At 38.0% G+C, this 15,423-nt stretch overlaps 1 protein-coding gene across 1 annotated transcript in view; it reads right to left on the reverse strand.

The window, feature by feature from the left end:
* Window positions 1-1,506: 1,506 nt before the first annotated feature.
* Window positions 1,507-15,423, reverse strand: part of ADCY2 (adenylate cyclase 2) — a 208,737-nt gene continuing 194,820 nt past the window's right edge. Inside the window, exons 21-25 of the mRNA XM_068671030.1 lie at window positions 14,708-14,854; window positions 12,989-13,096; window positions 10,833-10,947; window positions 7,032-7,156; window positions 1,507-5,678 (exon numbers count right to left, since the gene is read on the reverse strand). Of these exons, the coding sequence (XP_068527131.1) occupies window positions 5,526-5,678; window positions 7,032-7,156; window positions 10,833-10,947; window positions 12,989-13,096; window positions 14,708-14,854 (648 nt within the window). The 3' untranslated portion in view covers window positions 1,507-5,525. The remainder of the gene's footprint in view (window positions 5,679-7,031; window positions 7,157-10,832; window positions 10,948-12,988; window positions 13,097-14,707; window positions 14,855-15,423) is intronic.

Consider the following 15,423-nt stretch of genomic DNA (forward strand, 5'->3'; position numbering starts at 1 on the left):
ATTGTCAAAAATATCATTGGATACCTGTTACAGATTTGTCCTAAATCCCACATTTGAAACAATTTGAAATGATGTTTTTCAGTTCATTCTCCCTTCCCAGTCAAGGCAGAAATCTCTCTAGAGTGAATCTTACAAAGGCTTTTTCTTCCTTTCTTCCCCTTTTGCAGACTCCCCACATGCAGGGCACGAATTCCCAGGGGCTTTTGTTCCAGTCACATACACTACTCATATACTATTGTAACAGGTACGTCGCTTATTGCTTGGCACCGGAGGTAAGTCAATTTCCTCAGTAACTTAAAAAGCAACTTAAAAAGAAGCATGCAAACAGTTGTGAGAAGGCAATGGAGTGATTTTAATCTATACCATCAAGTGTATGCATTCAAATACAGCTGACATCAGAAACTAAAGTGTTAAAAGTTGCTTTGCATTCAGTCAGTGTCTTAGGGATAAGAAATTTAGTTGCCTACCTTTTTAGGAGGTAGCATTATCCTCCTTAGATTCCACTGCTATGATTTCTGTATTTTCAAGACGTTGATATGTGCTTGCACAGTGATAACAGTGTCTCAGAGGCAGGGTGATTGTTCTGAAATGCCAAGAACTGATTTAGGGAATAACTTGGCAAGTAAATTCCTTAAAGGAATTAGTGAGGCAAGTGGTCATGGGGAAGATGATGGTGGGGCCAGGGATGGGGATGGGATGGACACCAGAAGACAGATGATATACAACTAGACAGGCCATTGACATGCAGAAAAGCTGCAGTAGCCGCCTCCTTGCCACAAGCTGACATACCTGTTTCAAGCTAGTGGCACTTAGAGCTGAGATGGCTACACTGCTGTCAAATCAAGGCTTAACAATTCAGTTCCTGTCCCTGCCACTTGGCCTCAAGATGCATCAGACTGCTGCCATGTTCCTGGGCCATGAGGGGGAGACAGCCTTTCCAACAAATGCTGCGACCCATCATGCTTGAAGAAGCTGAAGCATAGATGACTCTAAAACTGTCCCCTTTCCACTGTCATAGCTTTGGTCCTCATTTCAAGTCAGGCCATTAATTTCACACAAGTGCTTGTTTCTTCTGAATAGTGACAGACCATCTGCCTCTAATGGGAAGGCTCTTCAGAGGTTTGCCAGAGGAGAGGGAGGCAACTGTACATCACCTGCAGAACTCAGTGCACCTTTTGCAATCTTTAGAGGGAGGTGGGGGGTTGTTCATGTGCTACTTGGGATTTTTTTTTTAATCATTTTTAAATTTCCCTTGACTGTATCTATTGTCTCAAATAATTCTCTATATAATTACTGAGACTAAGTGACCACTTTGTAGATTGCAAACATTTCCTGGTTGGATTGTGACTATAATTTCAACCGTTTGACTTAGAATTAGGATTTTCAAATTTTTATTTTAATAATTTAAAAACAATTATAAAATGGTAACTGGTTGACTGACATGATTTGCAATTATTATTTGTATGCTGACTGATATCTGCTGAATGGATATTCCAACTCACCATATCAGATGAATATTCTGTTTAATAACCCTGCTGGTAAATAGAATAATGCACAATTTTATACATGAAATGGACATTATTATATGTAACATTTTGTAACACTGGTTTGAAATGCAAACATAAAGCCCAGGAACGTCAGTCTTTCAAAATACTTCACAGGCATTTCTTCCTGTCAAAACTGAGGTTTTTCACACAAAACATCTCAATTGCTGCAAATACATTTGAAAAATACTCCATCAGAAATTTTCAAACAATTGTCGGCAGAATCCTTGTTTTAACAGTGGCATCCTATAGTATAAAGGGTTTCATAGCTTGATAGTTGCAAACCAGATTAAAATTTCCTTTTATTACATTCTGGTATATTAAAAACAATATTTACCTGGATGATTCCAGCCACTAAATTTGAAAGCTTTTAAAAGGAATACATTGCAAGCTGTAGGGTGAACCATCTACAATTGATTAATGCATCACTTTTGAAAATCCACAAAAAATTTGAAGTACTTCACAGAACAAAAATACTGTTAATTACACGTTTTATTTAAGGCACATATATCTCATTCTACATTTGTTTCCTCCCCAGAGTCACAGCACTATCTTAGACAAGGAAGGAAAAACAGAAGTAAAAATCCCTAGCTTGAGGTCCACTTGTAAAAAGTGCTGATGGGTAGTATCTAGGTCAGGTGAAGGAGAATCTGCTATCAGAGAAAAAAAAATCTTCATACAGAAATACAACCAAAGGGAAAATTAATTATCGAAGGACAAGGTAATTGTTGCTTTTGATAGTAAATCTGTTGGTATATAAAGCATCCAATGACATAGCTAATTATTTGTCCTGAAATGAGTTTCTGAAAACAAAATGGGACAGACTTGAAACAGGTCTGCCTTTGGATGTGCACAGCTGTCTCTTTAGAAATGAGCAGGCTGAAATCCTACCTGTGTCTCAGTGGAAAAAGGAAAAGCTAAATAAGGTCTATAGATAGTTTACAAAATAGATAAACCATAAAGGAATATGAACAGAATGAATAATGCGTTTCACACGTTAAATAGGATGTTAATATCTGTCTTTAGACACAGCAGTTAAATAGCATTAACATACAGGTAATCCCAACTATTTTTGTAGTTAAAAAAAATATATATATCTGCAAGCCTAATCTTTCTTCCTGTCCCTTGGTAGCCCTCCAAGTAGCAAAGCACTGGCTTTGATAAAGAAATCCATCAGACTCTGAAAGTTTGGGTTTCATTTTCCCAGCCTACAGTGAATCACTCTTACATTGATCTCTTGGCTGCTGCCTCACGTTGTCAAGCACACTTGCATTTTACTTTTGAAACTCACATTCTTTAAGATTCACTAGCAACCTATGAACTATAGCACCAACATGGGAGTCACAGAACTTGAGCCTTATAGTGATGTAGAAAATACAGCATATTGAATACTGACGGGTATCATTATCAGAAAGCTTTTCAAGTTATACAGTGACACTTAAATAGTGTTATATTCAGATATTGAGGCAGATGAAACTGCTGCAGGAGAGGAAGAAAGAGGATACAGGATCTCTGGATCAATCTAGACAGGGGAAGAATAAAATGGTATAAACAGTAGATGAAAGATGCATTGGAAGACAAAAATATTTATTGGATACAAATAGCTTCTTGGCACTAGAAAGATAATAATACTAGTCAGCAACTGAAGGCTGGAGAGAGGATGGTATGCACCCTTCTTTGGGCATCATAACTGTACATATGTATTTTCATCTTTTGCCCACTTTCTTTTTAGCAGGATTTGGCTACATAGTAGCAAGAGTCAGAATGCAAGTACAAAATGAGAGAATACCAGAATAACATGAGTGCCCAGAACAAGGGCATTTTCAACACGTTCTTGGAGGGGACATATATATCTTTATATTTCATTGAACCAGTCAGCTCACTGCTATTCAAATATTTTAACATTTTATGGGTTACAGAAATATAGTATTGTTTAACTTTTATAAAAATCATAGAAACAAGCCTATCAAATTAGGTACAAGGTTTAGTACTGATGCACAGAATGTGCAAGAATACAAATGAAAAACAAAACCCTGAATATACAGGTTATACCTGAAAGCTGCACATAGATATGACAATACAATATCATTACATATGCATTTACATACAGGGTTTTCATCCATAATGAGAAATGATTGCTTTGACCTGTGATAATACCAGAAAAAGTTTTAAAGGCTCAGAGTACATTCAAAATCTAAGTTTTTATTTATTTATTTTATTTTATTTTTTTAATTTAAGGGATGAAAATTCAGGTCTTCTATTTTACTTCAAACGTAGACATTTTGAAATTGACTGCTATTCCAATTTGCTGGAGGGCGGATGGCTGCTGTCAGTAACCATGCCACACTCGATGAGACTGTGCATGGCCTGATGCCATTTACTTGTGACCCACAGTTTTGGGAACTCCTTCTGAAAGGACAACAACTCAACACAAATGTAAATACACGTTTCATGAATTAGAAATCTGAAAGATTGTTCCATGAATCCTTTTTACAATTCAATAGTATGACAGAGCTAACAGTGCACAAGTTGACATCTATATTCATAAGATATCAGTCAGAAAAAAAAAATTGTAATTATATGATATCTTAAATAGGAGAATTTTAATAATTTTGGTCTTGTTAGGCTGTTATAATGACTAAAAAATGTTAGTATCGAGTATTGATAAGAGCAAAGCAAAAATAATCTTTATAGTGTTTTCAAAGGAACATAGATAGTAGTTACTGGATTTTTCAGTCTCTCACCTTGCTCATCTATGAAATTTTTCAAGTATGCTATTTTCTAATTCAACAGGATGTAAATTAATCTTGAATATCCACAAAATAACATTTTTTGTATCTTCCACTCATCATGATGTCCTGATAAATTAGACTATTTTTAATTATCCCATGAAATCTGGCATTGGAAAGGTAAGTGAAAAGCATGCGAGGGCAGAAAAGGTGGTGGAAGTGCAAAACAAAATGTTTCCTCTCTTGTACAGCTTCTCCTAGTTACTGTTTAAGCACTGCAGGCCAGTTGTAGAGTAGCAACACTGCTACTGTCTCCAGTATCCCCCACTTTGCTGTGTTTATGGATCTGAGGTAAGTCTGTATCATATAAGGACCAAATGACTGCAGAGTGCCTAGGATACCAACCAAGACTGAAGACAATAGAGCTGATTGAATTCCTGAAAGGCAACAGCAAATCTAGCAGGTATTAATGATCTAGGCTATTGCAATAGCTGGCCACAGCCTGCCTCAGCATCTAACTGCTGAATAAAAAGCAGCAGCCACAGCAGCAGACGCGCAGGTTTAGAGGGACAGAAGCCAGAGAAGGAAGCAAAACTAAGAGACAGCAACAGTAAGACAAAGTACATATAAACTTTTAATGAATTAACCTTACAAAAGACAATAGCTTCAAAACATTTGACACGTTTGTACAAAACTAATCCAGCATCGTTAGTTCTCTTCAGAAAGAATGCCAGCAAGCCACCCAACGTGTCCCTGGCTATGAGATGCAACTGGTGATCACATCCAAATCATGTGTGAACTGAGTAAACTTATTTACAAATACTGTATGCTCTAATACCAGATTAGTGGATGCTATTGGGGAGCGACTGTATTTTCCAGAAAACACCATGCATCGGGAAATAGTATGCACCCCTAGCTTTATTGCCTTTTTTCCCCACATTTGTCACCAACATCTCTTTTTAGTCCTTTCAGGATGAGTTACCTCTTTTTAATTCCCATTCCTTCTTTTCTTGTCTCGGAATAACAGTGCAAGTTGCAGTACAATCTTCCAGTCCTACAGCGTACATCACAACTGTCCTTGAACATAGGAATATCAAGGTGCAAAATGATGGCTCATGAGACTATTCTGCAGCCATATTAAAATAAGTGCCACATATCAGAAAATAGCACGCATGTTAAGGGCCAAAATGTAGTTAAAAAGTGCGTGATACTTTCCTGAAAATATGGTATTGATGACATGTACAAGCATTCTTCAAGATGCCACATTCCCTTGTGAAAGGGACCTTGTCATTTCAGTATGTACAAAGTATGTCTTCAATTCTCCTTTTCCTTTTACATTTATTATTCCTCTGCAAGTGCTCATGTATCCCAATGTTTGCAGGACATTGTTCGTCTCTTCTGTAACCTGCAACAAGACAATAACAAAACCAACACTGACAAAAGAGCAAAGCAGAATCTTCTTCCAGAGAACATCTGTGCTGAGTGATTGCAAGGGTTTTGCTATAATACTTATAAGCCCTTCTAAGGACTCAGACTAGATTTGAGCACCTGAGCTTTTAAATAGTCTGTTGCTGGCTGCCCAACCTAATCACATAAATGAAGTATTAAATTCAGTGTAATCGTTTTTGTACCTAGGACCATAGACAGAGGGCTTGTGGATACACAAAGAACATTGCTCATCCTCACACAGCATTTTCCTCAGCTTCAAGAGCTGTTTTTTATTTCAGAATACCCACCTTCCCCATCTTTTTGCGCAAACTAAAGCAGCATGAATGAAGTGATCGTAAGACATTAGCATCATCTGTCAGAGCTGCTGTTGGTAGTTTCCCACATAACTGGCTGTGAACCAAACTTGAAGCAGTTCTGCCATTTTAGGTGTAAGCCTGCTAGGGTAGAGGTTGTTCAACAGCATCAGCTTTCTCAGACTAGCCACATTTCTTTGTGAAGCAAACAAGTGTAGATATCATGCTTTGAAATGCCTCCTGTTTTCAGTTTTGGCCAGCAGCTCTACTTTTGCATTATTTACTTCTGAATAGTCTCAACCATAGATTCTGAGTGGTCTCAGTCACGTACACAACGGGAACCCCAAGTGCTATGCAGCATACCAGGCAGAAATTTAAAATGTGATCCTTAAATATGAAATCACTGGAAAATTAGCTAATTGAAGGTCTTTCCTACACAACTCTGTCTCCAGTCTATATAGATAATCATAGAATCACTTAGGTTGGAAAGTCATCCAAGGTCATCAAGTCAACCATTAACCTTGCAATAATAATTTATGAAGATTATTATTCTATATGTTTCAACGAAATAAATGCTTCATCATTGCTTTACGGATTTAATTTGACATACTGCAGTTATGGACATTTCCTTTATTTAGAAATAATTAACATCAGGAAAGCCCTTCAGGGATAATGTAGCTAATATTTTATGAGTTTAGAAATGTATAGAATACAAATGTGATTTCCCCCAAATCCTCTCTTAATGTGGTGCTGCATTTCCAGGCAAAACATTGTATTCTTCTGTAGCATGAACACAAAGTTTTGATTCTTCGCACATATTTCCCCATACTATTTCTTTTAATACTTTATGTTCCTGCCCATGGTTTAATTCCTTTTAAATGTACGGACAACTGGTAGGTCTTTTGTTCTGTAGGCAACCTCAGCTCCAAAACCACAGACCTCTTTAATGTACAAATGTATTTTTGAAGCACCATACCCAAAGAATTAAGATAAATAGCAGCATGAAACAAGAGTACCTGTATTTTATCTAAGACACCAGTGCTGTCCATCCTGCTGGCCACATTTACTGTATTGCCCCAGATATCATATTGTGGTTTTTGAGCTCCAATTACTCCAGCTATTACAGGTCCATGGTTAATACCTGAAAAACATCAGAACATAATATTAAGAAGATACACCCAAGGAGGACAAGTATTGCACCCGGTAACATAACAAGTCACTAAGCATGCTATTTGGTCTGTGTTGACTAGTGGGTACAGCCTGTTCACATTCCCTTACAATAAGAGGATGGTATTTATAAAAATGCCAAAAGATAGTTAGTCTAATTTTAGTTTTACAACTCCCTCTCATCCTGAATAATTTTGATATTTTTAACTATTATTATCCTAATAACCTGCTACTGCCATTGATACATAGCACGAGAAACACAGTGTAGGAAGAACAGCTTCCTTTGGGAATCACAATTCTTATTATTCTTCTTATTTCTACTTTCAGTGAAAGACTTCTCCTCTCTGTAATAACTGATGGCCAAATCAAATGAATTATTTTCATTTTTCATTTTCATTCTTAAATGTAGAATAAATTAATATGAATGAATTGCAAGGATTTGAATCCTTGTTCTGAAGGCTGGATTGCCTATAATATGGTCCTGAAGAGTTATACTATAAGTATATATATTCCTATCTTTTGCTTAAGTATGGAATAAGAGTAACAAATTGCTAGTTCTGAAATGCAGATGGTAAGAGTGAAGAACAACATAGTATAGACCCCCTTAGTCTCTGAGCATGTTTTGTTTTGCAGTGAGTTTCCATTCTATGTTACGTTTGTAAAGGGAGTGAGTTGTACTCTGCTAGTAGGGAAGGAAACAAGGAGGCAAAATCAAAAGCACTACCCTTAACCAGCATCAAATCTGCTATAATTGAAACTACACTTACTGACGAGCAGGAAAGACAACTTATACCCAGTGAGAAATGTACCCTGCGATAGCGAACAGTTTGGATTTCTACAACTAACCCCAAATCAAAAGATCGTAACTGACTTATATTTATTCTCTGACAGAAACCATCACTAGGGATATATCTAGGCAGCAAAATAGAATTGTGATTGTAGCATGGGAAGGCGTCTTAGAGCTAGCTCATCTATTATGGATCACATATAGCAGGGCAGCATGGGCTAGCAACCAGGCCATACACCCACCAGAAAACCCTCAAAAAGTTCTATAGCAGTTAAATCTAGAAAATTAGGAAAATATGCAAACCCTAAAGGATATCAGATAAAAACCTGATAAATATTTGTCTAAGGAACTGGGATTAACTCATGAAGAGTCTTAGGCCTTGCAACACCCTGCACTAACTCCCAAGTCATAGGTGGGTCTTTCCGTTTCTTAATAACCAAAGCACAGAAGGCATTATGGACTTAACAGTGCAATCCACAAAAGCTATCTGCTGAGTAGCTCAAGATAGTTTGCAGGGAATACTGAAGAGATGTGTGTAGTATACACTCTGCCGTGGTCCAGAAATGAAGAGCATGCAGTGGAACCTTCCCACAGAATATACTGGGAAGGAGATGAGGGTTTTTGTTTATTTTTAATTTCCTGAACCAACACTAAGAAATGTCCTCAGGGATTGGAGAACAAGGTTCAGATCCCTCCTTCTTCAAGAAGACTTCTACCCATATCTCTTAGGAATGTGTTTTGGCCATCAAGACAGTCTGAGATGTGCTGCTCTAAGTGACTCCTGCTCTTTTACTCCAGTTCTCTTTTGCATGACACATAAATGTGTATTGGGGCAAGGCAGGAACAGCATCCATCTCATCCAGGTGAATTCTTTAACAGAGGATGATGCTGTCTCGTTTTCTCATGCCCAGTGGGACGTTTAATTATTCTATGAAAATGGAAATATTATTCAGCAAACACTGACAAAAAGTATCCAACTTGGAAGCATCCTACACCTTGGACTCATGGCATCCTCCAGGGAACAGAGATCCCTATGCTTGAACAGCCTCAGCCAAAAGCAGGAACAAAATCAAGTTCAACCACAACATAGACAAATGTTCTAACCATGAAGCTATATGGAAAACAACATGTCAGACTCTATTCTGGTCTGAAAAATAAAAGTAGCACCTCTGCAAAACTTTCTGCAAAAACATATCTGAGCTTGTCTAATAAATCAAGCACCTTAGCTAACAGAACAGGAGAAATGCCTGAAATATAGTCTAGGTGCTCTCTTGCCTGACAACATCGGGGTAAGCTGTGTGCCTCCTAAGGCACAGCTAGCATTTCAGGCACTTACAGCAAAATGAAGGTTGAAAGCTGAGACCTCTGGTGAGCTGCAACAATTCTAGGGTTAGATGCTAGCTGAGGAAGGCTTTTACAAATGGTATATTGGATTTAAATCCCTAAAGTGCCAATTATGTAGTAAGGGGAAGATGCTCAAATGTTTCTGCGGCTCTAATTCCTATGTATATCAGATGCTTTCATAGTCAGCTGGTGGTGGGAAGTGGATCTGAAGATCTCAGTGGTGCCTATACTGGATTAAGGTGTCAAAGTGACAGTTTGGGGCCTGTTTCCCTCTGTAGATTTAATCTTTTTTTTTTTTTTTCCTTCTGCCCATTCTAAACATGTATCACTCCTTTGTTTTTTCTGCCAAAACATCTTGCCTCATAATTCCTAGTTAAAAAGAGTTATTGCTATAACCAGTTTGTGGATTTAGCACCGATACTCAGCAGCTCTTTATCTCTACTGACATTGCTGATAAAACTATGTTTGCAAGTATGTGACATGTGTCATCTACAGCAAGAAGAGAACTTTTATTCTGCACAGAAATATGGTATCTCTACACGTTTTTTTTTATAAACTCATCAAGTTCTGTAACACATCGAGAAGGAGGCATACTTCAGATTTGCTTTGTCATTTTTTTTAACTATGGCAAGGAACACAAAACAAAGAAGCAAAGAAGCGCCTTAAGGAACACATGAATATTTAAGGTCAGAAAATAGCAAGCTTTGCCAGTGGGTGGCACTGTGAAATAAACATGAGAGGAGCAATTGAAAGGAAAAGCAAGCTGCCCAGCAAGAAAAAGACAAGAAGGGAGAACAACCAATGGAAAGCAAATACTGCAGACATGTTTCCAAGATTTATAGGTTTCCAATATTTATTTAATGCTTTCATTTCACATTTTCCAAGTCACAGATTGCATTGTTAAGCTGCTGTGTACTGCTATCAGGAATTAAACATTTTGGAACACAAAGTTCTTGACCAGCTCTGAATTCATTTATCTCATCATCATGGCGCACCACAACTGTGTATTTTTTCAAAAATACCATGATGAACAAAGAGAAGCAATTAGAAGGTGAAATATAACTGATACCCCTAACAAATATAAATAACTAGTCATTTTTGCTCTTATTTGTCAATAATCACAGAATAACAAAGCAGAGAAATATCCTCATTTGGTTAACACCAGGAAGGGAAGCAGTTTTGTATGCTTGCTTGATTTAGTACATCTGAAATATTTCAAACTCCAGCCTCACTGGCCCCTTGCAGGTACTGTCTTTCAAAGCTATTCATATGGTTTTGTAAAGCCCTGTCTAAAGTCTCCTTTGGTACTGAGAAGCTTAAAAAAATTACACGGTTAACAACCTCTCTAACAAATACTATAGAGCTACCATAAAACCATGCAGACCCCTGAGACTGTATTTTCTTTATTAAGTAATACTGCCCTGTTGGACAGTTCTACTAATACTTTAATCGGCTTGAACATTATGCTGAGTTCTCCCCTTCCTCCAGGACATGATCATAAAAATCCTGTAATACATACCTACTCGTAACTTGAAGTCATTGAATGAATGCTTGTTTATGACATCCAGTTTTGCCACTAGGGCAAATGCAAACTCCACCATGGTTCCTATGTGCATATACTGTCGTTCAGGTTCCTGAATTGCCAAACAGAATAAAATCATTTTCCTTAGCCTTAGTTACTGTGAGAACAGAGCCAAAATATGCTGAATCTGAAAGCACTTAAACCCTCAGGGATATCCTAATGCCAGCAGGCTGCAGCAGAAAAGTAATGTAAGAAGATTATGTCCTGTCCAGCATCACTTAGATCAAACAATGGCCAATGAACCATGATGCATTTCACTTACATGATCAATCAGTCTAGAGATGAGAGATCCAAAAAATGCATAATCTAACCTTCTGACTGTCAAACAACTGATGAGCTGCTGTCTAGTCCCACCGGCACTCACTGCTTATGTGTGCCTAGGATTTGCTTATTAATCTTCTCTGAGTGTCTGCTTTTGTTTTATGTCCCTTAATAATAATTAATGCTTGTGGGCAGCCTCACAGAGAAGACTCTCTCTCAGTGTTGCATATCCCAGAACCCGAGTGCTAGGTGCTTAAAGCAGCTAACTTAAGCTCCAGTGAGATTTAGTTTTAAGACTTTCTCTACTGATTTCATCTGGCAGATAACCAAGCATCTCTGAGAACATCTAATAGACCTGAAAATGAACAAAATGCAGGACAAATGAAGTGAGCAGACGACCCACTCCCTGTCCACTAATTTACTATCTCACTGTTTACATGAGTTACTAAGGCTATAGACTTAATGTCTTCTTGTACATCGACAGCATAGACTGATTTCTAAGTACTGGTTTGAGCCCCCCCAGGCTAAGGAGAGAATTGATTTTCAGGCTTCCACAGCCCAGGGTAGGACCTTGACAGAGAATGATTTCTTAAGAGGTAGGCTTATGGGTCTCTATGAGAAATGACTGAATCTTCCTCATCTTTTGAGATAAAGTGACAGAACAAATGGACAGATGACAACTTTGTGAGATGATTCATAAAGTAGATATATCAGCCTAGGTGGGACACTTGCCAGAGCAGTTGTTTAGATCAATGAAGCCTTTCTGTTTCCTTTGGAGTTCAAATCTAGCTAAGACAGATTGTTTTTCAACTCAGCTTATGTATTCAGACTCCATCTTTAGTCATTTAGCTTTCCCTGGGTGCTGTGCCCAGGAGCATGCCTAGCAGTCAGTCATTGCTGCACTAGGTACTGCAGTACCTGTGGATCTTGCAGCATCTGAACTGAAGACCTCTAAGTTTTGGTGGATTTCAGAATGTGTATTAAATCACTGAAGGAACAGTAAGACTCGGATCTCCTGGTTAACTTTGTGGAAATAACTCAAACAATACATTTCTTCCAGTGGTTGAGAACTCCTCTAAGTCTTCTCATCTCTAGTCCTGCATTTCCTTCATCGCCTTCACCTCCCTGAATTGAATGTCAGAGCTAATTTAAAATTATTCTATTTTGTCCTTAGGATTCTTAGGGTCTATAGTTCAGGTGTTAATTGCTTCTCTCTAGAAACAACATGAATTTGTCAGAAGTACAATTAATCCTTAGCAGAAAATGCACTGATTCATAATTGCTGTGCCTCTGTTGCTAACCTGGAGTACTCTAAAGATCATGGCAAAACCAAGGACTTTGCTTCAAAGTTATGAATTGCTTCTCTGAGCTTCATTTCTACTGACTGCAGTTCCCAATGCTACCCTATTAAACCAATCAGAAACAAAGAAACCCATTTTCAGTGACGAGCCTGAAGGTTCTTTAATTGTATGGTTAATACAGCCACCCTGCACTCACAATTTACAATCGTCTCACAATAGTGATTCCTACAGTCTTCTTAGGACTCCATAAATCCAATTACTTCTGCTGCAGCATGTAGCAATAAAATGAGGTATTCTATTTAGAGTAGAAGGCTGAATTTAGACTTAGAAGTAGCATTTTCAAACTGCAATGTGAAGAACAATAATTCACAGAGATGCTAAATAAAAGTATACACTTGCCCAGTACAATACAATCTACATTAAGAAGAAAAAAATAGGTCACAATGTTATATGTAGCATGCAGTTTAATGAACAGAATTTTAGGCTTCATTTGAAAATTATTTTCATTGAGCAAGAACCTTTTTTTTATACCTGACACTGTTCTTGGTTGGGTGTAGCACTCAGTCCCGTTGCTGCCATGTAAGTGCTCCCAATGGTCTTTATCTTTTCAACTCCACTGAACTTTGGCTTAGACAATAGCTGTAAAACAAGAATAGTTATTTATTATTGAGATCAGCAGCCTTGATATTCTAATAGCTTGTTCCTCTCACAGCATTCAGAGCATCAGTTCTTAGAACTGTCTCTTAATAGACCCCAAATGGTTTCACAAATATATACAGGATGAAGGACTTAAGGGTGGATAAAACAATGGATACAATAATTGTTCCTAAGGAAAGGGAATTTATGTCTGCTAAAATATATTTTATTATAAAGAAACTAAAATTATTAGTAATGAGATCAATTTCCACCTTACTGTGCATTAAGGTCTTTTTAACTTAGTTAACTCAGTCCACTTTTAGTCATTGGACTTTGCATTCATTTGATATTGGAACTGAGTCACCATGTGAGCTAATGCTTAAGCTTTATGCAGCTTTCCGAAAGACAGCATCTCTTCAGGATGGGATGGTAGGAATTCTAGCTTGTAACACAGGTTGTTTTGAACACTCCAAAGTTATCCAAGTGGGTATGCTGCTAAAATTCCCTCTACAGTTGCACAAATGCAAATCCAGACTGTGCTGTCTGAGTCATGACACAGTCTTAACACATTCTTTGGGTATCTTCATCACCAACTTTTTTTTAAGACAAATACAGTTCTCAGTGAGACCTTTACAGATGCTTTTTCACAATCTATCTATAGTCATACACTCTGCACTTGCTTGTAAATTAAGAGAATGTTAAAACATTCCCATTACTTATAAATCAACTGGTGCTGTATAACCAAAACAATGCAGGTCATAGAATCACAGAACACCTCAAGTTGTAAGAGAATTCAAGAACCACTGAGTGCAACTCCAGGCTCCACACAGGACCACCCGAAAATCAGAACATGGGTCTGAGAGTGTTGTCCAAACACTTCCTGAGCTCCATCAGGCTCGGTGCTGTGACCACTGCCCTGGGGAGCCTGTCCCAGTGCCCGACCACCTTCTGTGTGGAGAACTTTTCCCTAACCCCCAGCCTGACCCTCCCCTGTCCCAGCTCCATGCCGTTCCCTCGGGTCCTGTCGCTGTCCCCAGAGAGCAGAGCTCAGCGCCTGCCCCTCTGCTCCCCTCGCGAGGGAGCTGCAGGCCGCCATGAGGCCCCAGCCTGCTCTGCTCTGGGCTGAGCAAACCAAGGAACCTCAGCCGCTCCTCATACATCTTCTCCTCTAGACCCTTCATCATCTGTTGCCCTCCTTTAAATTAAATTAAAGACTCTTTAATAGTTTTATGTCCTTATGATCAAGTATAACATAGAGCTGTAAAAATTTAGGGCACAGACTTAGGTACTTTACTTTAGGCATTAGTATTTGGAAACTAGAGTTAGTGGTTGACTCATGAACTGCAACTAAAGGGCACAAATTCTCCATCAGATATATGCATAGGATTCTCCTTGAAGGGAATGAAAAGCAACTAGTGTGGTGTCAGTATGATTTATCCCACATAAATCACTTTTTCCTTTAATACTCCCTGTAAGTAATTTCTACATGACTGGGCACACAAAAGTTCTTTTCTGACAGCTCTTCTGCCTCCTTTTCAAATACGTTTGCTTACTGTTGCATACCCTGGATTATTAAATTGAAACCATATGTTGATTGTTGTTAGAAGTACATACATCATCGAAGTCAGCAATGATCTCATTTAGCAGCCTGAGACATTCCAAGCCTTCCTTATTTACATCAGATTCTGTGTAAAATTCCTTGAAATCCGGAATAGAGGCAAACATGACACAGACACAGTCATATGACTGATGATACAGATCCTGTCCAAAAGAAAACAGAAGAGAGAAAAAAAACATACTCTGTCATACCCAGCACTAAACAAAAGTTTCCAAAATAAACTTATGTGGTGTCCTGGTTCTGAAAAGGGAGGTGGTGGAGCCTTAAGGCAGTGTTCAGATATTTTTGCATTTAGTTGTATTTATTGTTTTTTAAACAGTGTATAAACCTGTTTATTAAACAGACTCAACATAGTCAGCTGAAAATGTTCTAGTGATTTAATGTTACCCCTTTATTCTCCTGAACATTAGCTTAGGAAACATAAAATGTTCACTAATTTAGTAGATAGGACCCACTTCTGAGGCTTTGCATACAGAGAATTTCTTTTTGCTTGCATGGCTGAGAGCACATTTTCCAAAACAATCTTTAATTTATTATTAGCTGTATTATTATAATGACTAGAAATGACTAGAAAACTGAAGCAAAATCACAACCCCAATGCTACAAATGCATAGTGCGACACAATCCTGATAGTTCCTAATCTAAAATGACAAGACGCCTAATAGGACAAAATAAATGTCATTTCTTTTCCATAACAAGGAGCTGAGGCAAA

This window comes from Anas acuta, chromosome 2 (assembly GCF_963932015.1).
Source record: "Anas acuta chromosome 2, bAnaAcu1.1, whole genome shotgun sequence".
Taxonomy (NCBI): domain Eukaryota; kingdom Metazoa; phylum Chordata; class Aves; order Anseriformes; family Anatidae; genus Anas; species Anas acuta.